The 21,819-nt window shown below is 35.6% G+C and overlaps 1 protein-coding gene across 2 annotated transcripts in view; it reads right to left on the bottom strand.

Annotated features, from left to right (window-relative positions):
- GABRB2 (gamma-aminobutyric acid type A receptor subunit beta2) overlaps window positions 1-21,819 on the bottom strand; it is a 118,264-nt gene that overhangs the window by 56,538 nt on the left and 39,907 nt on the right. For both annotated transcript variants that reach the window (XM_015876301.3, XM_015876302.3), the window contains exon 4: window positions 17,493-17,713. In XM_015876301.3, coding sequence (XP_015731787.2) covers window positions 17,493-17,713 — 221 coding nt within the window. The remainder of the gene's footprint in view (window positions 1-17,492; window positions 17,714-21,819) is intronic.

Raw genomic sequence — 21,819 nt, 5'->3', positions numbered from 1 at the left:
AGAATACATCTGAGTGTTTAAGTAAGTTCTAAGCACAGAAATGGTTCCTGATAAATACCAACCTGGTTGACTACTAAGTTCCCTAAGACCCCTCTGCAATTAACACATACTTTCCACTTGAATCTACAACATTAGCCCTTCAAAACCAAGGCAACAACACATTTAGTGCTGACCCCAGCAAAGCATTCTTTTATACAGATAGAGGAACCAAGCACCGTTAATTCTAACCTACATTCTACAGGACTTAGGGGTGCAGCAAATATCACAAAAGGGAGCAAAGGCTGCAGCACAGCTAAAAGTTCTGTAAAAGCATGGCAGAGTTTCAGTCAAATCAAAATAGTAGTTTACAATAATGTCTTTAATTGAACTCACTTGCTCATTCTTATCCATAATGCAAATCCACTGAAAAAAGTAAGTAAAAATAAGTCCTTTCCTTTCATCACACCTCCTTATATTTTTTACCCTGACTTTTTTTTTGCCTTCAGAAAATAGAAATAGTTACCTTTCATCTTCAAAATTATTTAAGCAACAAAACTGCCTTCTGATAATTATTAATGGCCTGCAATTCATGGTGAATAGCTATACAATATACAATATTACTAATGAAAGGGCACAGGAGAATTACCACCCTTTGAAAGATCTTAAGTTTATGACTCACAATCTATACCTTTTTCAGAGGAAAATACAGTGGTTCATTGCAAGTAGGGATGCTTGAAGCAGGAATACCACCTCCCACTCAGACCAAAACAGTTTTAATGTTCATGAAAGGATTACAAATATTTTTAACACAGCCTGGACTAGTGAAAAAAATAAAGATTTTATTTTCTGTAGAACGCAACCTTGAGAATAAACAATGGAGAAAGGAAAAGCTTTATAAAAACAACACTGTGACTCAATGCACTGCAGTCATTAGGAATGATAACAGAGTAACAGTGCTCTCATGGAAACACTGTGTGAAATGAATCACGGTACAGAACAGCCTTATACACTAATTTTTTTACCTGCTGTCAGAGAAAAACATTGTGATAGTTCATTTTTTTGATCCTTAATGATGTAAACTAGCCTCCAGGGCAAAGAAATCTGCACCCCAAATATCTTGTAGGGAAAGTGAAGTTGCTGTCAGTCACAGCAATCACAATCAATCACAATAATTCAGACGACTATTACTCCAATGAAAACTGAAAATTCGCCCTTCTCTCAAACCTTTTGGAGGTTCCATGCATCATTCAAGACCCTGTAAAACAGGCCCTGCTCCTTTCTTTTGGCCTCCAACTTTGTTTGAAAGACTCCTAAATCACTTAGAATTTAAGAGATGAAAAAAATTATACTGTCCTGGTAGTGTTAATAGTTCTTTTTTCAGTGCTACATAGCGACATTTTTTTTTCCCCAAAATCTAATCGATTTTGTCCTTTCTGTAAGTTCAAGTGGGATTTGAAAATCAGAATAGCAACTTAAATAGTTTTGACATCAGCGCAGAATAAAGAACATCATTGAGAGACAGGACTGCCGTGCTACTGATATGTGGAGATGGACAGAACCCGAATTCTTGTTGGAGCTGCAGTGGCTCTGCAAAACCATGGGGAATAAGAAGCAGCAGAAACGTACCACTGCCCTGGAAGGAAGCAGCTCTGTTCTATTACAGACAGAGCAGAAATGATGAGGAGGAGGGTGACAATTTCAGATAGCTCCTCTGAGCAGAGCTGTAGTATGAGAATCGCGTAATACACTCTGTGCTCCAGCACCGACAGATTGTGACCCTACAGAGAAAAAGACAAAGCCGAAGCCCAGGAAAATACAATGATTAATTCTTTCTTCAAATATATGCACACACATTCTGTCAAAGACACTGTGTGATTCTGCTTCTGATCTTAAGGCAGAATCTGATTCTCCATTAACAGCTTCAGGACCCACACAAGGGGAGCTTGCAAGGAAACCATGCTCCTTAACAGACTGTGGCTCTTTATCACGGACTTCATCAGAGAGTTCTGTGCACACTGACTGGGAATTGCTATCTGTTTCTCTCAGAATCAGTTACTGAAGCCATGTACTGCAGCAACACCCACTGATCACCTCAGCTTCTCGGAAGCAGCCCTGCTGTGTGACAGTTGGAAGCACTGGCAGCAGCAGCAAGCACACCCCGTTTCAACTACGTGGCAATCTGGGAAAAAATATAATGCAATAAATCATTCTCCTGAACAGCAAAATTGGATTTAAACATGTTTCAAGGTTGTTAGAAACACTAACAGACCTTATTTTAAATTACAACACATTTATTGCTAGTTACAGAGTTTACAGAATTTTTCTTTTGCTTATTCACATAAAATATAACATGATCATAGGTAGTTGGCTTTCACAACAGATAAACACGCAATATTTCTACATGTCCATTTATAAAACTAAACATTCTGCTACCGACTGCTATGATCTTTCAATTTCAAGTTATTCAGTTTTTCAATGTACTTTAATGTAAATAAAATAAAATAAAAATGTAGAAACAGTTTTATTGGTGCCAATAACTTAATTTGAAAAGAAATTATATACTCAGTTTACACATAATCTGTAATAAACAGACTTCTAATTTGTCTTATCAAAACGTCATATTTCAAATGTAAGCTCCAACTTTTCTTGCCTTTATTTCTCATTTTGGGACTACCTAAAATACCTAAAAATAAAATAAAAATAAAATACCTAAGGGCATTTAAATATTCTCTTTGTTTATTTCCTGCCCAACACTTACATATGTAAACAGTCCCTGAAAGAGCACTTGTTAAAGCTAGAAGGCAACCCTAAATGTACAATGCTAAAACTTTTCCTAAAGGTAATAGAAGACAGGGAAAAATGATTGAAACTGACAATACACAGAGAGTTAGAGAACATACAGAACCTTTGACATCTACATTTTGTTTTTCAGATTGTTGATTAAAAAAAGCATACAAGACTTTTCCAGAGCAAACTTAATATATATGCCTGTGATCCTTCTTTCTCAGTCTTATTTTCTCCGATGAAGGATGGGCTGTTGTTCTATCTGAATGTCAGCTCAAAAGACTCATGGAAAGCTGGAGAACCTGGCTGTAATTTTGTTGTAAAAGCACTGTGATTCTGAAGGATCAGACTTTTACTGTATCTGTGTGTAGTCATGCCTAGTTTTCTTCCATTTCTTTTCCCACACAGCTTTCTAAATGTTTTTAAAATTAGATATAATTGCCTGCTATCCTATCACTAAATCCAAAACTCAGATACAACATTAAGTTCAAATCCTTGCAAAAGGAACACAACAGAAAAATCTTCTGGTACAATAACCTCAACCTTCCCCTGAAATACTACAAGCTCTTCTAGAAGATAACACCAACGGAACAGAATGAAACAGATACACCAGAAGAACTATGAGGTGCAATTCAGAATTTCAATATTTTATCACTGGGAAACACATCTTTGTCTCTCAGCATTCACTTCATTTCTCCATCTAAAAGAAATAATGAATAAATAAAAGGAAGATCCCTAAAAAAAACATAGGACTTACAGAACATTGAGGCAACATGAGTGCGGTGACTGAGTCAGTCTGCAAAAGAAACAGCCTTGGAAAAAAGAGCCGGTCCATCTCATCTATTTTACCAGCTTATAATGTTTCTGCTATATGCCTAACACTAGAAAACTAAAAGTTCTACTTCCAAACATTTTGCAAACTATGTTTGTTATCCCAGTAGGAACAACAACATGTCCACTTCACCGAGACAACAGCAGCACTGCAATTAAACTGTGTTAATTGCAGCTATTTTTTTCTTTTCTTAAAAATTTCTACTGCTTCTACACAAATAATTCTGCACACAACAAATAAATCCCATGCACAAAACATCTATGAACAGGTTGTGTCATTTTCAAAAGGAAAAAAACTATCATTCTTCAAATTCTGGGAGAAAAATGTTTTAATGTGTTTCAGAATGTGTGGAACACCTTTACCACAAACTTTCCTAACACTTGCTTTTCATTTTTCATCAATAAATCCAACTTCAGATAAAGGTATGGAAAGTATAGAATGCATTACAATCTCTTTAAAAATAGTTAACTTACTGGTTTGGAATTATGAATTGGAAGTGAGCTAGAGCTTTCTCATGAGCTACAAGGATTTGGGGTCTCATTCTCACTGCCTAACTGGTAGTCTGTTCTAACCAGTATGCTTTATGCATACCCAACATTATTTTTTCTTCCTGGTTGATAAAGATACAATGCTTAATTAAATAATTGAAAAGCTAAAAGAAAGTCATCAAAGGTCCCTTCATCAAAGTCTTGTTTCCCTCAGGAATTGTGTCTAAATTTTGAATCACTCATTATTAACAAGTGTGTAACTTCTCCTTTCCAGCCCAGAAATGTTGACAGAAGCCAGTCTCCAACTGGTGCTGGGCACAGCTGCTCATGGAACCTTCCTGCAAGGCAGATTGGGCTGATGCTGACACAATCTACACCTTCTTCCTCAGTTAGTGATGATCTCACAAAGAAATTGGATTTATTTATTCTCCATATTCTTAATATATAATTAATTCAGCAAAACTCTTTCACAAAATATCATCAACAGTATTACTACCTACTTGCCTATTCAGAAAAACATTTAAGTGGATGATCTGACAACAAGGCGTTTTCAGAACTGTGGAGAAGAAAAATTTTACCCAACTTAAAAATTAATGTGAAAGTCAAAACAACCTTCAGGAAAAAAGGCAAAAGCTGAATTACAGTTTCAGCTTATTTAGAAATTCTTATAGAAGAAGCAAGATAAGAGCCCAAAGTGCCTTATTCCTCTGGCTTTTGTGAGTCAGAATAAGAAGACTCACTTTCCACAGGGAAATGTCAATGGTAATATTAAATTTATGTGGATTCTCCATAAGCAGAATTACCATCAGATCCAAAAAGGGAAAAATAAGTCAGTTAAAAAAAAAAAAATCTATAATACAGACTTGAAATTATCGTTTTTCTTTCAAGAACATTTAAAGCCAAGCAGTGACCTGTAAAATTATAACCCTCAGAAAATTTGAAGACAAAAGTAAAACGAAGTCTCCCTGAGCCAAAGTGGGACTGGTACTTCAAAAGCAATCAAACCAGAAAACAGTCAACTGTCAGAATTAAAGCAAACTCTGAAAAGTGCTAGAGAATAACAGACACAGTTTAATCCTTGTTAAATCAATTATGATTAGAAAATTTCAACCACACAGATTGGAATAAGAGAAGAGTTGCACTGCTTCCCTACACGACTGTAGGATTTCAGTTAGACCAATTCTTTCTACATTTTTTCCTCAATAAATAACTTACTAGGTATCAATATTATTCTAGGTTTAAAAACAAAACAACAACAAAAAAAAACCATCACTCCCAAACATATCATTTTTCTTCTCATCTTTACCCTGATCTAACAGATCTACGGCATTGTTATGAGAGAAGTCTTAAATGACTTTGTCTTCATTTCCTCTTCTCTCTATAATCAACCCAATGTTCAGGGCAGCTCTAACTGCATGCCCACAGTTCTCTCATAGAGCCCTTTCCCTCTATTAGGACAGCATCTTTCCTTCTCTATCTGAGAAAAATTACTCACTGTTAAAAAGCTTCTAAGCAATCTGAAATAGAATTCCTTCTTTGCAGTGAATATTGAAAGCACAAGCAGCAGCTATGCACATCACAAAGACTTTCACGTAGATGTAACTAAATTCTCAGCTGTCTTTGCTTTCCTTCTAAATCTTAACCCAATGCAGCCAGCAAAACTTCCCAGTTTTGTACTACCAGGAATCAAGCTGATTAAAGCTACTGTATTCATTCAATAGATCAAACCAAACGTCCTTGTAATTGACTATTATCATAAGATCAACATCTCCTGCTTAGCAAATAAACATTTCAGCCTTGCTCTGGTATTTAGGGAACAATAAGAGGCACTCGTCCAGAAACATAATTCCATCTTACTGACAGCCTTTCAAATATCACTATAATATTAACTGTCAATAAAGAGAAAGAAAGAATGCAAGCAAGTAACAGGGATGATCTGAAAGTCTCAAAATACGCTGTATACTGCCCTCAGATTTCAGGCCCGTAACGCTCGGAGACATTAACAACACTGTTATCTAGATATAGCACACTGATACAAAGATATCATTTCACTTTCAATTTTACTGAGTGACTAAGATTTGTAATCAGCAGACGCTAAGATTTCACCACTACCACAATAAGACATTTGGCACTAAACTACTTTATTGTATTTATTTTTGAAAGCTGTGATGTCAGCACATCATGAACACCTCCTAGAACCATATCATTGGCAACATTCCACAGCCAGTTTTCAAAACCATCAACGCATGCATTGAAAGTGTATGTAAAGCAGTACTGATGGCCTACTTTGAGGCATTAGAGTGGTGTAACTGCCGTAATACATAGTAAGCTGGACTGTCTCATAGAATTAAATGGGGCGCTGTGAAATCACAAGCTTGGGGGGAGGATCTCATGGCTCTTTCTGAAGCATTGTCATGTCCATAGACTAGTTATTACTGAACAGATTGAGTTTACCATTCTGAGTTTCCATGTGAAAAAGCTATTCCCTATTAAAGGCAGAAATTTAATGTATTAGAATCACTCTTTAAAAACAAAACCAAAAACAAACAAACAAAAAAAGAAAACAACAACAAAAAAAAAAGAAAAAATGGGAAAACAAATCCAAACCATACCCCTATAATAAAATGTGGTTTTAATACCACTGTTAATTATGCACCATATAGCAATTACATCACATTCATCAACTTGTAGAAATAGAGATCGGAAAGATCTATAGATCAAAGCACCCTAAAACACCTTTTAGGCATCAGCTGCTGAAACCTCACAAAACTGCAAAGGGGTGGGCTAAAGGCATTCCTAAGGCACAATGAATTCTTGGAGTGACACAATTCCATTAATATTTAACAGTCACATTCTTCAGACCAATGCAGTTATTCACAGGACACTTCCTGCTACATTTCTCTTGCTCTTAACTTCCCACAGGAACCATTCATCACCTAACCTGCTTGCCACTGTCTGAAGAAAGAGGCTGATACTGCACTGCTAAGTGCATGGGAGGCATTATTATCAAATAAAGAAGGACAAGAAGCTATCCTGTTAATTGGGTTGGAAGCACTTGGTTTTAATTCAGTGTTGTTTAATCTTAGAAGAAATGTTTTGGTTGTATTAATAAAGACAGGTCATTTATTATGGAGAGCATAAATCTGTTTAATATTCCTAAAACATGGATTATTTAACAATTGGTGATTTAGTGGTCATATTTATCCTTCCAATTTACTTCAGCAGACATTAATAAATATGTGATACGATACTCTGCTTGGCATATATGCCTAGTTGAATCATTTACTCGTTTATGGATATGAGAGAGTACTGCAAATAAAGTTGGTTTTCTTCTCGTTTTTGAAAAGAGAATTAGCACGTGAATAAAGCAGAAATTCATTCTGAAACACCAAGTAAATGAGTTGCTATGTCTGGTGAAAAAGTGAAATACAAATAAAAGTCATTGGTATGTAACTACAAAAAGTATTATGCTTTTTCCATTCTAATAAAGTATTTTGATATTGCATAAAAACAAAAGGAAAACAGTTCACTTAAAATGATAAACAAAATTCTGAAGATTAGCAACAGTTTATTCCAGTTAATACAAACAGTTAGCAACAAAGCAGCCACTTTCAATTACAGAGAGATGTTGTGTAAAATATTCTATACGGATGGACAAACTATCCCCCAGAAATATGAAGTTACAGAATTTCACTCTTCTCCTGTGCATCAGTGGAGATCCCCCACCAGAATTAATAGCCAGATCTGGCACATTTAAGCGGTCTTTAACACATCTCCTGTTTGCATGGCAGCCATGTACCACATCTAAACAATTATTTCCACCTGAACACTATTTAATTGAGGACATCTAAAATTTAAGGGATAATTTCCAGCCTAATTCACAGCATAGAGTCATCAAATGACACACCCCTATTAGCACAAATCAATCTTAGTAAAGAGACCTATAAAGGAAAAAGAGAAAAACATACACACTACTCTTTTGGGGGACCTGCTGTGATAGGACAAAGAGAAATGGCTGCAGACAGAAAGAGCGGAGAATTAGAATGGATGTAAGAAGAGTTTTTCACAATAAGAATGGTTGGGCAACCTGTGACAGAGCCTCGAGAGGTGGTGGTGCCCCATACCTGCAGACACCCAAGGTCAGACTGGAAGTGCTCCAAGCACTGATGGAGCTGTTGGTGTCCCCATTCACTGCAGGGAGTTGAACCAGCTGGCCTTTAAGGGTCATTTCTGACTCAACCATTTTTATGATTCTATGAAAATGCCACAATGTTAAGAGCAACCCTTATTCAACTGATCTTTAAGATAAGTTTTTCATTCAACTGAGCTTTAAGATAGGTCCGACTTACACAAACCATGAGCAGTTTATTCTGCACATTTTTATACACTACCCATTTTCCTCCTCAGGTTACTCTGCAGATAGACGACTGTAGAGAAAGCTCAATCATTTAACCAGGATTCCTTTCTCTCATTTTCTATTTTAATGCTAGTCAGATTAATAGGTTTCTAAAGCTACTTACTGGCATTTATGATCAACAAAGCTAATTTGATTTGGAAGATATTTGACTCAGGCTGGGATATTTCTGTTCATAAGAGTTCAAGTGATTCTAATCAGTTTTATTCAGATTTCTATTTTCCATATACTTCTGCATACAGTATTGCTTACCATTTTGTATATTCAGATCTGGATTTTAACACTTCATGCATTACCAATGTATTTTTTCAACTTCCCCTGTAAAATGAATTTTATTTTCTATGCTGTGCGCTTTTATAATTTAGTTTAGAGAACACATTCCTTACTACTCCTTATACATACTTGTAGCTTGACTATTCATAAGACCTTTTCTTCAAAGGAAACTTACAACTAGTTCACAACTTAGGTACATGAGCAGTCCATTTAAAAATATCAGTCATACTTGAGCACACTGAATACACATTTTATGAGGAAAAAGAGACTCATTTGAAGTAAGCTGGACCTGTTCTGAAGCAATTCTATATATGCAATGACCTTTTTAAAATGGACACTTGTGCTGTAGGGAGTGCTCTATTTTTATTAGTTATTTTTAAATTATTATTATTTTTTTAATACTGTCTCTAAAATAACTTCTGATGTTCACTTAAAGTCTTTTGCTCATATATGAGAGGACACCACTTGCTGAAACTCGGTAAATCAAATTGACAGCAATGACCATTATCTCAAGAAGACGTTTACTTGATTAAATGCACAGGTGCTTTTAGGAGAATGGAAGCACTGGCATAAGCCTGCAAGGTGAAAGCATCATTTGCAAAGCACGTTCAGCAGACTCAGAGGCACAGCAGTGAGTCCAAGCCTCTCATGTCCACTTTCACAAATTCCTACTCATTTCTGAGCTCAGACATTGAAGTAATGGCCACGCAGACACAGCCCTTTGGAACAACGCAGGTATGTTTTCACCAACTCAGTCTGTTTGACAGGCTTTAAAGCAGGAAAATTTCCAGCAACAAGATAAATACATTCCAGGATTCACATTTACAAAGCAGTAATTTCAAAACTCAAAGAGTTAAAGTATGCTCTCTGGTGTCAGATCTGGTGTTTATCAGAGGACTCTCCACTGCACGTGGTTTTCAGATGTTATGATTCAATTCATTATAAATGCCAGCATGTCAACACTGGTGTTTGATACCATATGATGGTAATAGGACATGACAGTTTGCATCAACTACTGCGATAGAACATTTTAATTTTCTTAGTGTACAAGGATAATAATAGTTCACATCAATCCCAGCATGAGGCATAATACTTACTGGAAAGATGTCTGGAGAGAATTTTTTTTTTAAATAATTGCCCAACAGAAAGCCATAGCATGGATGTGGGCTTCAAGTCAGCACTGCTTGCAAGATGGGGACAGTAGGAGACAATTGCTACACAATGAACCAACAAGCATGTTTCTCCACTGAGAAAAGTGGTAAGACACATGAAAACGGTCCTTGCCACGTCTTGAGCAGGTAAGATAGATCTGTATAGGCCAGCCCCAGAATTCATTCAAACTTATTCATTTCACAATACATTCTCCCATCTAATTAAACACTGCATAGGGAGAAATATCCAGAAGCTTTTCGTTTGTTCAACCACAAGACTTCAGAATTTCACTAGAAATTTGCTTTCAGATATTTCACACAAGGACTAGAATTCATCACTAATGTAACACATTACTTATGATCATTTAATTTAAACTACAGCTACTGATTCAGCATAATATCTTTTATAGGTGATAAGTCTCACATCAAAACACAGATCAGAGATTAAGCAAATAATTGCAACGTTTTAATACGCTTACTAAGTTTACTGTTAAGGTTAAATGCCTTTTCCCAGTGTTTTTCCAAGCTGAAAAATAAAAAGTCTATTCATAGGCATCTTGAAGAAGATTCAGAACACTAAAACAGATGAAACCAGTGAAGAACAAACCCAACAAACACAGGAAAGACTACCTTTCAGAGGAAAAAGTAACAACTTGATGTATAATGTGATCATTACAGATACATAACATCAATGAAGAAATTAAGTATTAAAAAGTGAACTTCAACAGTTGTGCCTTAATTGTTATCTATCCTGCTATTTCTAACAAACCATAAGAATTAATAAACATAAGAGTAAGAACGAAAACCAGAACAACATGTAAGTTGCTATTTTCTATCATCTGTCAAATACAAGTCATGCTTGATGTCTAGTAGTTCAAAGAAGTATTTAAAGCAAACCTAAAATACCTGTAAACCTTAGGTTGTTTAGCTAGAGATGTCTGTGAATCTTTGGAATATATAAAGAATGACACATTTACCCAAATAAAACAGGCACTGCAAGGTTAACATGAAGGAATGAAGATGAAAATCCAGTGATCATGTCTGTTAATTCCTTGAAGGTTTCAAGCTAAGCTTGGCACAGGTGTGCTTAAAACAAGAAGGCATATATCCAAATTCTGCCTCTTAGCAACAGAATATTATCTTAGTACTTGATTTAAAAGACAGGTGATGAATCACAAATCTTCATAAATAAGGAGATGGCAATACACCCTCTTTGCATGGTGTAAATGTCGTGAGAGAAAGAGATGGAAAGCAGACACATAGCTAAGCCACTACCATCTGCACAATTAATATATGTTCTAAGCAGCAAGAGTGTAGGAGGAAAATGCATCATCACTTATGACTACGCAGTCATTAGCCAAGATCCTAATCTTCATAAGGAAAACGAATTAAAAACTCACCATTTACTGTGGCTGTCACAGTGGCTCCATAAAGAAAAGAAACAGTGGCCCCACCGGATTTGGGTGAAAACCATGCATTTTGAAGTGATTGTTAGTAAGCAGAAGCATGACATCAAGATAAATTGGTAATTTAATGCTGCTCATCTAAGGCAATAACTGCTCCCTCCCCCTACTTCAAGGGCTTTTTACTAGGAGGAAGAAAAGAAAACAGAGCACATGGCATATTTTAGAGGAAAACAATGACTAAGGAATAAGCAAGGTCTGTAACTTGATGAAAAATTGACCATGAAAATACAACTGGCTTTCCTAAAGGTTTAGATTGCATAGACTTTACAATAGGAAATCACTGAACGGAAAGTCTGGCTAAGCATGCATACATGGGGCAAATAGCAAAACACGTTAAGGAAAGTCAGAAGGGGATATAATAATGCACTTCTTTAAGAAAGGCGAAGAGAGCTTTTTTTACTGCTAATAATATGAAATGGGGCAGAGCCACTCAATGTTGTCACTCTACTGTCAGCCACAGATGTATATTTACCCACCCTATTTATTTTCATTTGATTACAGTATTAAAAATTATATAAAAGAAAAGCCCAGACATTACACAAGGACAGAAGGGAGGCCCCTCCCCACTCGCCTTCAGCCTCTTTGCTAACACAGACATTTCTGCCTACACTGAGAGATACTTGTTTATCTAAGTGGGAAGTCTGCCAGGTTTCTGGCTACGAGATGGCTACAAGACAGACCTCTTTTTTTGGTAAATAAAGTCTACGACGCAGAGCTGACACCTTAATCTCTTAACTGATATCATACTTTTGAGATGGAGTACAAAAAGATTATTTCTTAAACTAAATCTAAGCTATCAGCTTATTTTAAACAACATTTCAACACTGTATTTTCCATGGCCACTGAGATGCAACAAAAACCTGTAAGGAATAAAACCTTTCACTTCTTCCTTCCTGTCAAGACTAACGAATATAAATGTACTCTCATTTCCAGAACTTTTCTCTCAATTGAAATTGAATTAAAAATCTGGAATTATCAGGATGTCTCTTTCTTCACTTTATTTCTGCAGATAATTGTGTTTTTCAGCGATGCGTGGAACATTCTGTGATTTAAGCTTGGTATATTTCCACCCTATTTTGCAGACTTGAGAAATTCAGCAATACGGGAGAAATATTTTGAGATATTTGCTCAGGCCCAACCAAGATTTCTAGGTTTATCATCTCAGTTATTAGTAATTTCCCTAGAATCAGACAAAGCGCAATATGCAACAGTTCCCTTACATTACGAAACAAAAATAAAAGCCATTCCTGCTATTTCATTTTGCTGGCAAACCTTACAACAATAAAACAAAGAAAAAAATCAAATCAATGTGAGAAAAACTGTATTATCAATGCTTTTCTTTGAATCACAAGGCTAAGTCATATTCACCCTCCCCTTTCCGAAGCTACATAATTCAGGCAACCCATCTATCAGTCATGTCACTTTCTAACTGCCTTCTATTGATCTAATATCTACTAATTCCTCTGAATTAATTTCTCAGATTCTGTAATCGTTATAATGAATAATAAAAGTAACAATATTTACTTTCATTCTTGACACTGAACAAACATTACTCTCCACACTATTTTTCTTCTGTTCAGTAGGACTGTATTTTCTTGTAGAGGCTGCATTCTCATCAATAATGCTTTTCACCATTAGTTCTACTTTCAGATAAATATTTCCACACCAAAACTTCTTATGTTGAAGGTCTACTGAAGTTATATGAAAATAACTAATGACATCTGTCTTACGGCATTCCATTACTTCTTTAAAAACCCAACAGTAAAAAATGTATGGCAGACAGAGAAGGGATGACAGGGGATGACATTCCTGCAGCAATGTTAACAGTATGAAAGCATATTAAAACACAAAACACAAAGGCAAATGGCTGTCATTCTTGTACTGAGAACACTTGCTACTAATTTTTACTATTTAAGAGTCCTAAGAAAGCCTGAGAAAGAAGCCTGCAAACCAGAACATTTTGGTCCTAGCCACATAACATCAGTTTCAGGTAATGTAAATGAAACACCTCAAAAGCAGCTATTCAACCCTGCTCACTTTTTTTCCTGTTTGGATGCTGAAGAGAAAGCACTGTATTTTTCAGTATCTTTGGAACACATTTTCAACAAATGCTTTAAACAGGCAACACAAAGTCATGCAACACACCTTTTATGGTACAACTGATTTAGTCTAGCAATGGTTGTTATCCTGCAGAAGGCTTTGAGAAGTAGTTGATTCTCTGCACTAATCTGAAAGCCTTTTAAAAAGGTCATATGCCTTGAAAGACCTTTAATTTTTAAAGACAAAATTTGGAACAAATATTTTGAAGTGCCAGATTTTTAAAAGGAGTCTCAACAGAGAAAGCCTTGTTGGCATATTCTATAGTGTGTAATTTAATGATCATTCAATTAAGATATTAGCTGGGAGGATGACACACTGTGGCAAACCATCCCCATGAAGTGCTAAATCTAGGTTTACAGTTGACACATGAGAAGAATTTAGGGACATGAACATTTGCTCTTTTCTGTTTCAGATTCAGAACTGAAAGTGTTTGCAGACTGTAAGTCACAGGTTTCTATAGGATATAGTTGATGGCCCCTTGAAACATCATCCAGTACAACAACAGCAATTTCAGAGGGGCCAGGCTTCAGGTCAGATCACTGCAGTAACTGTTAAGGTCCTTTCGGTTCTGACACTGAGCATGCCTGCGTGTAAGTTCTTTCTTAGTGATTTGATCTTGTAGCCTCTCTCCAGCCCTGAGACATTTTCCCCATCTGTTCACACAGATGGCACAATCAAGTGAATTTAAAACAATGGTTTTCCAAACTTTTCTGTTTGCTCTCTCCTTAAATAACATGGATCTAGGCTAATAGAAGCAGCGACTGACTGTTCCAGGGATGCCTACTCAGAAGGAAATATGTACACACTACATGGTTATAGCAAACGCCTGCATCGCAGCCTAAAGAGCTAGCATAACCAAGGATAAGCATGGCTTAAAAACACTCTTCTGCAGTGTTTACACATGTTCCTCAAGTCAGGAGAACTTATCTGGAAATACCACAAGAAAAGAATTTCTTGCAACATCCTTTTTCTCTGTGTCTAAGCAGGGCCGCATACTGTTCCAGGAAAGGCTTCCCTCAAGTACTTTGCACATTCAAGGCCAAATGAAATTTACATTTGTGGGGGAATCTAAATATATGTATATAATAGTCCAAAGAGATACAGAAACCACCTGGACTTTCCAATTAAAAAATAACAGCCAGATTTTAGCAGTTTAGGAAATTATTCCTCAGAAACCGTATTCACCATTTTGTAAAGCTTTCTGACAAAACAAGATGAAACAGCAGGTGAACAAATGAGCTCTTCTCTTCAAAGGAAAACATTTTGGAAAAAATAATAAAAAAAACCCACAACCTGGAGACATAACTTAAATGAACAAGAACCTCCAGTACTTGCAGCTGCTTCAAACACTTTCCAGAAAAAAATATCCATTCGCTTCAGAAGGAATTTCCAACAACAACTTATTGCGATGTTCATCAAAATGTAAAACAAAAATCGTCTATAGAATCACAAGAACAACTCTGCGTAACAAATAGAAACAGGGGAAACAAGCTCTAATTCTAAACAAGAGACTCATTTTTCTTCCACACACAAGGCCTTAAAGCTTCACTCTAAACGCCTTATGACCCAGTCCCAACTTACGACATCCATCTCAGAATTCACCAGATTTTAGATTTTAAGAAACATTCTAATGGAAATTTATATCTATCTGCATACAGTCTACATATACATTACATACACACATATTTAAAACTATGTACAGCAACTTTAAATTCACATTTAGCATCCATATCATTAGCTGAGGCTCTATCAAAGCATTCTGTAATAAGATATTCATAAAAGCTTTCCTAAATAAAAATTTCCGTGGTCAGAATCAAGTATCAGCGAAAACAACTCAATAGAATACATTACAGAAGAAAAATCAGATAGATTTATGTTGCTGTAATTCTCAATTATGTTAATATTTAAATTTCATTTTAAGATTAAGTGTTTGATGACCCTTATTTGTTTTTGGAATGCATCTATGCAGTATCCTCGGAGCAACTTAAACTATTACACGGTTCTTTAGCTGATGGAGATTTTCTTGCTAATAGATTAAATGCCACAGTTTGTCTGTTAGGCAATAAAACTCTGAATTTTTTTCACTTGATTGCAGTGTAATAATCTTGGATAATAGGGCTTTTAATGGAACAGATTCCTGTGACTTAAAGCCTTTTCCCTATTAAGCCTAATTGAATTAATTATTCACATACTAATGATTTAACAGCTATTCATATAAAATAAAAGCAAAAGTCCCCCATGAATACTTATCCTATACTTAAGATCTAATAAAGGAACTGAAGTAAAAGATATCTTTGTTTTCTTTCAGCTAGGGGAGGTATTTAAAATCCAACTACCCACCCTCCTGCTGTGGATGGAGGTGTTCTGAAGAAGCTCCAAGCTTTGAGTCCTAAATAGAAAAAAGATCCTTATGACAGTCAGCGGTCTCCCTTTTTATTCCAAAAATTGCATCTTTGCCAAAACCGGCTCATTTTGTCAACGCGTTGCTACGTAGGAAAAGTGCAACAGTGATTCTAAGGACAGCGGAGCATATTTGTATCTATAAAACAGTTACCATCCCAAAGTGCATATCAAGGCTGGCATTTTATAATTCTTCATAATAATGCTTGGCACTTACACAGTGTTTTATGAGATCAAAGCGCTTCACAAACTAATTAATTAATCTTCACAACACCCTTGTGAGAAGGTAGGTTTTACTATTCCAGTTTAATAAATGGAACAACTGAGGCAGAGGAATTGTACAGTTTGTTTTGTGCCACAAAATAAGCCCTGGTCTTCAGTCTGGTGATTAGAAGTAACAGCAGCACTAGTACTATGGTGAATTCTCTGGGATCGTCAACTGAACTATTTGCATAAGTAAGGAAAATAGAATCGGGCCCATACCTTATTTAGTTAAAATTACAGACAATTCACTTAAGTATTTTACAGGGAATCAAGAAGCCCAAGTTCCTTTCCTCATATAGGATCAAATTCACTGCAGAAGTGACAGAAATAAATACATATGACTGAGCACTTCTCTCCTTTACATCTGAGAAAACATAATCAAGATAAAAGCACCTTTTCCTTGACCTGAGTCACAGACAGAGCAGAAAAATCTCAGAAATGAGATAAATGTAGTAAAGAAAGCTTTTAGACTTTGTGTCCCCCCAAATTCATATTGTCTCTTTTCCTCAACATGAAAATATCAAACCTTCTAGACTGAAGATCTGCATGGTGTGTATGTTTTTTAACCCAGTCAACACTTTCTGCTTTGTTACATACTACATCATATTAAATCAGTCATCTTTTGCAGGAATGGGTATAAATCTCCCAAGGGAATTTTCTTTTTTCCAATGAATGCTACAAAAGAGAGATTCTCTCAATTTTCAAACCTTCACAAGTTCTTTTGTTTATTCCTCCAGTCATTAAGAATTTATTTAATGAGTTTATAGCCAAACGTTCACAAAACTAGAGTGAAAGACATTTCTGGTCAGAACTTCTATCAGCAAAAATCAGAAAGCTGATTTTAATGAGAGTAACATTCAAACCAATCGAGCATTTAATCAACATTGTTTATAAAATATAGTATTTAGTTAAACATCCAATTCAGACACGTACATTTTCTTTTTTTCCCTTCAATCCTCACTTTATAATTATTATTTCAATTCCTTTGAGGGAGCAGTTCTAAAAACAGCTTTTAATCTAGAATGTGTATTTGCAGAAGTATTTATAGTCTTATCTGTTCTTAAAACAAGTCTTTTAGAACTGTACTAAAAATAGAAGTTTATCTCCTAGATATATATATATATATATATATATATATATATATATATAAATCTTTATCCGTTTTTGAAATACTTAGGTTGAAATTATTTCTGGAATGCCAGCAGTTTTACAGAACATAGCCATACAAAGAGCAGCAATAGATAAGGGGGAAAAAAAGAAGAAAATATAAATAAATAGGCATTAATTTGAAGCCACGATTAGAAGACTAAAAATAAGGAGTCAGAAATGGTTCACACTGACCTTAGTCCATACAAGACAGTCCCATCTGGATGCAAGCGGATCATTCTGTTCTTCACAGTGACACCATGTACAAATGACTTCTTGTCATTCAGGAAATAGGTATCAGGAACCCATAGCTGATCAGCCACTCTATTGTCCAGAGTAAGGTTTAGAGGTATTACGTTATATGACAGCCTCTTATCTCTCCACGCTTGCTGAAAGTACATTGTCAAGGTATAGTCCTGTAGTTATAAAAACAACAAGGAAAAGATTGTTTACATTAAAATAGACAGCATACATATATAAGTATGCAAATTCAGCTGTGATTTTTCTTGTTTCAGTCCACAATTTCCACTTGTAAACTGTTTATTGTTAACATGCTGAAGAGTCAACATATACTGACAGAAATGAGAAAATAGAAAAGATTGATTTTTTTGTGTGAGTGATGTTGTGTTTCAATTTTTTAAAAAGGAGAAATAGAGAAAAAAAATACTTTCAGATGATTAACAACCTGCAGATTCTACAGCACTTTACAAGCCTATAAAGCCTAGGAAGAGAACATTCACAGTTCTAAATTTTACCTCGTGGCCTCCACTGTATTCAGTGAGGTAAGATCTGTGGATAAGCCCTTGCATCTCTAAAATTGCAGCTACCCATTCAAATGCTTTTCTAAATTAAAATCTCTTCAGTCTGTTAACTTTCCCCTGGGCACTGAAATCAATGGGAAGTCCCCAGTGTTTCTGTGCTAGAGTCTTATGCTTAATTTTACAGATGAAGTGACTCTGGTTACTTCAATGGGACAATTCAGAGAGCACAATTAAGCATCCAGCTAAATATTTGCAGCATTAGGAAACTGCTGCCTTTCTTTGTCTCATACAGGCCCCTAATAATCAGCACACGGGAGATATTTTCATTTTTAGTGTATTGTGATGATATATCATAAACTAATTTCTACTATTGGGTAACAGAAAATCATGTAAAATATGAATATTTTATTGAAAAAATGCAATACTGGTTCTCAATTTTTACCTTAAATGTCATTGTCCTTTAAAATATTCTAATGGGACGTGACAAGAACATCTCTAAATGCAGAGGTGGGTCTCAACCCATCCCTAAGCACTCAGATATGCCTCTCCCTCCCCTGCTTTTAAAGCACACAGCCCTAAACTACCACATCAGCAAAGTGCCAGCAGTGGACTGAAGGAAAGCCTCTGTCAATGGCAAATTGAAAAGGAAATCAAAATCAGATTTCTTAATTTATAATATCAATGCCTGAATAACCAGAAACCTGTTTCTCCTCTCTGCACTGATAAAGCACTTGAGACCTAAATCAGTTTGGATATTCCCTTAAAATACATACAGCGTACCCTTAAAAATTTGTACTAGGTAAGGCCTTTGAAAATTGTACATCAATAGCTCTTTATTCCAGTAGAATTCTCTTAGCAGTGACACAGTATCCAGGAGCTAGTTAACCCTGCCTCTTCTGCAGAACGCTGTGTTCCGAGATGAATCAGTATATACTTCTGCTGTTGAGATATGTACTCCCATTGCAGAAACACTCATTTCTAGGCATCTTTCCTCTCAGTAGAAAACAAGTACACCAGCTTCAAAACATCTCTTCGGTTTTCATGGAAGCAAGCAGAAACACGCGTTCCTGTTGGGAACAGTTTTGTTTTTTCCTCCTTTCCAATACAAAACCACAGTTTGATCTGCTCCCTGCTTTAATACTGAATGTATTTACCTGTTAAATATTACAACTTAATCAGTTTTAATGATCTGAAGACCACTCTTTCTTTTTTTCTTGTTTTTTTGTTTTTTCCCCACCCCCCTTCAGAAATAGGATTAGAGTCTACTTGCAAGAGCATTCCACCTACACTGGAAGAATCTTACTGTTGTGCTCTACTGCACTGCAGTATTTGCTTCATAACTAGATACAAGATGTTCAGTCATATATTGACAGTAGGAAAATGTATTAGACTTCATTAGAATAACATATCACAATATAAAATAGATGGACTGTAACAGTCACTTCCCCATCATCCTTGGTATATCACATTTTATTCTTAAAGTATAATCTACATATGTTAATATGTCATGTATATGAAATATCCTTCCTTTTTACACCTCAACAAAAGAGTGAAGGAAGAGAAAAACTAAACATGTGCATAAAAATGAATTACATAAATCTGCAAATGTGGAGCACTGGTATAGATGAAAGAAATGCCAAGACATCATGCTGGAGTTCAGGGACCGCATCCCAGAAACAGATCTGGTGTAGCAACTAAAAATTATTAGGCATCAAATGGCCCCAAGTTTTCAGACAAGGCTGCAGTGTTTGATGGTCAAATTAAGATAAATATTTTAATGAAACTTTTCAATTAAAAAAATAATAATAAAAAAAATCAAGTTACATATTTCAATGCCTGATTAGCTACAAAAACACAGCAACTGAAGCACAGACAAGCTTCAATTCATTCCTTAGTAACGAGACAGATGTCTGTTATCAAAATTCCAACAAACACAAAGAGTTTTTTAGGCACCAAATATTCTTGCACTTCCCCACATCACATTGACATTAAGACCATCCTCACCCTGCAGAAATACTACTAAGAATAAAAGTCAGCTAATTTCACATTAAATATGGGAATTCTCCTCTATTAAGATGAATAACAACCAACACAAATCAAAAAGTATCTTGTCTCTATTTTGAACGAATGCAACTATTATAAGCAGCCAAGTCGTCAATGACCTCCGATGATCATGGGGAAGTTAATACACAGGAAAGCAATACATCTGAAAACTGGCCCTCTTATATTTTCTAGTAGTACGTATCTTTTGTAATATTAAATCCATCCCTGGGTCAGTAATTTTCAATTGCATATTTCCGGTCCTCTTTTTATGCTGGCAGAAGGATCAAGGCAGTAAAGGAAATAAACTTCATAAATATTCACAGTAACTGTGGGAGTCTAATGCAAAAGATGGAGGCAAATATACATTTTTTTTTCCCCATGTATTTCAAAGGATACCCCAATTTGAGAATAATGACATTTAGCTCATTTTCTTCTACGTTTCCAATAATGGGACTGATTCACAAGAGTAGCTTGAAAATATATACCTGCACTTGTATTAACAGGGATATAAAGCAGCTACTGAAACACTTTGGAAGTAATAAAATGAGGACACTTAGGAGGAGAAAAATAAGTAAGTCTAAGGAACATTTTGTGTATTATAAATACAAAATTCAGCAGCAGGGAGTTGAATAAGCTATTTATTTCAACTCATTAGTATTGAATGGAGAATTCATTTGCAATTTGGCTCAAGTCCCTTCTCATCACTTCCCTGGTTATTTCTAACTTGCATTTAAAAAAAAATAAAAATTCTTTACTGCATTTCCCAGTACAGCATTCTTAAAACCAACTAATTTTCTTAGAAAATACTTGAAGCTAAAGATTTTGAACGATGTATTTCTGTACTACATGCATTTAAATAGCTGTCTTCTTACAACAGATTTAAGTACTACTTAAGTAAATTTTGAAGAGTATACATCTGTGCTGGAAAAAAAATAAAAATGTATCTTAATATATTAAAAGCTACTCAGTCAATAAGAAAGTATAAGTGTAAAATCTACCACCTCCTCAGCCTCAAAAGAAGTTACCAAGAAAGGGCGCAGCTTCTACACTGGGAAGCATGTGTCAGTGCTTGAGCAGTCCAGAAAACAATCCAAAGCAAAGCACACCAATCAATAGAAGCATCCGTGGATTAACTGCAAAAGCAATGGCTTTCCCTGAGAGCGGACAGTTGAAAAAACCATTAAGTTCTCAGTTTCTTTACATCTAACCATAGCAGCAAGTTCCATTTGTAACTACCTGTCCCACACAGGTCAAGAACATCAACTTGTAAAGTCTGCTCTATTGGCACTGAAGATACCAATAAGGAACTCACTACTGTCACTTCGACTGAAAGAATGAACTGTTGAAAAAATGGGCTTTTAGGAATGGATAATGGAAAAGAAATATCACAATAAATTGCCATACATCTTAAAAAACAAAACAAACAAACAAAAAAATACCCACAAACATTTTTCTTAAGTATTTTCTTAAAAAATAACAATAAGTAACCCACTGACATCAAGAACCCTACACACAATCCAGGTTGAACTCTCTCAGCCCATCAGATCTCACTTCCTAAGGTGGCTCACTAAATTATTTGAGTTATTTCTGTCTCCTAAAAGTTTGCAGGCAATTTTTCTTGATGGGAACTGTATGATCAGGAGTCTATGATATTTCCAAAACAGGAAAATATCCCAATATTGAAGCTCGCCATTTATTCTGCTGCAGCCATCTCATTA

The sequence above is a fragment of the Coturnix japonica genome, chromosome 18, assembly GCF_054131305.1.
Source record: "Coturnix japonica strain WE chromosome 18, WE-NBRP24, whole genome shotgun sequence".
NCBI classification, from domain to species: Eukaryota; Metazoa; Chordata; class Aves; order Galliformes; family Phasianidae; genus Coturnix; species Coturnix japonica.
The sequence above is the reverse complement of the archived record's forward strand: the minus strand, read 5'-3'. Positions and strand labels throughout refer to the sequence as shown.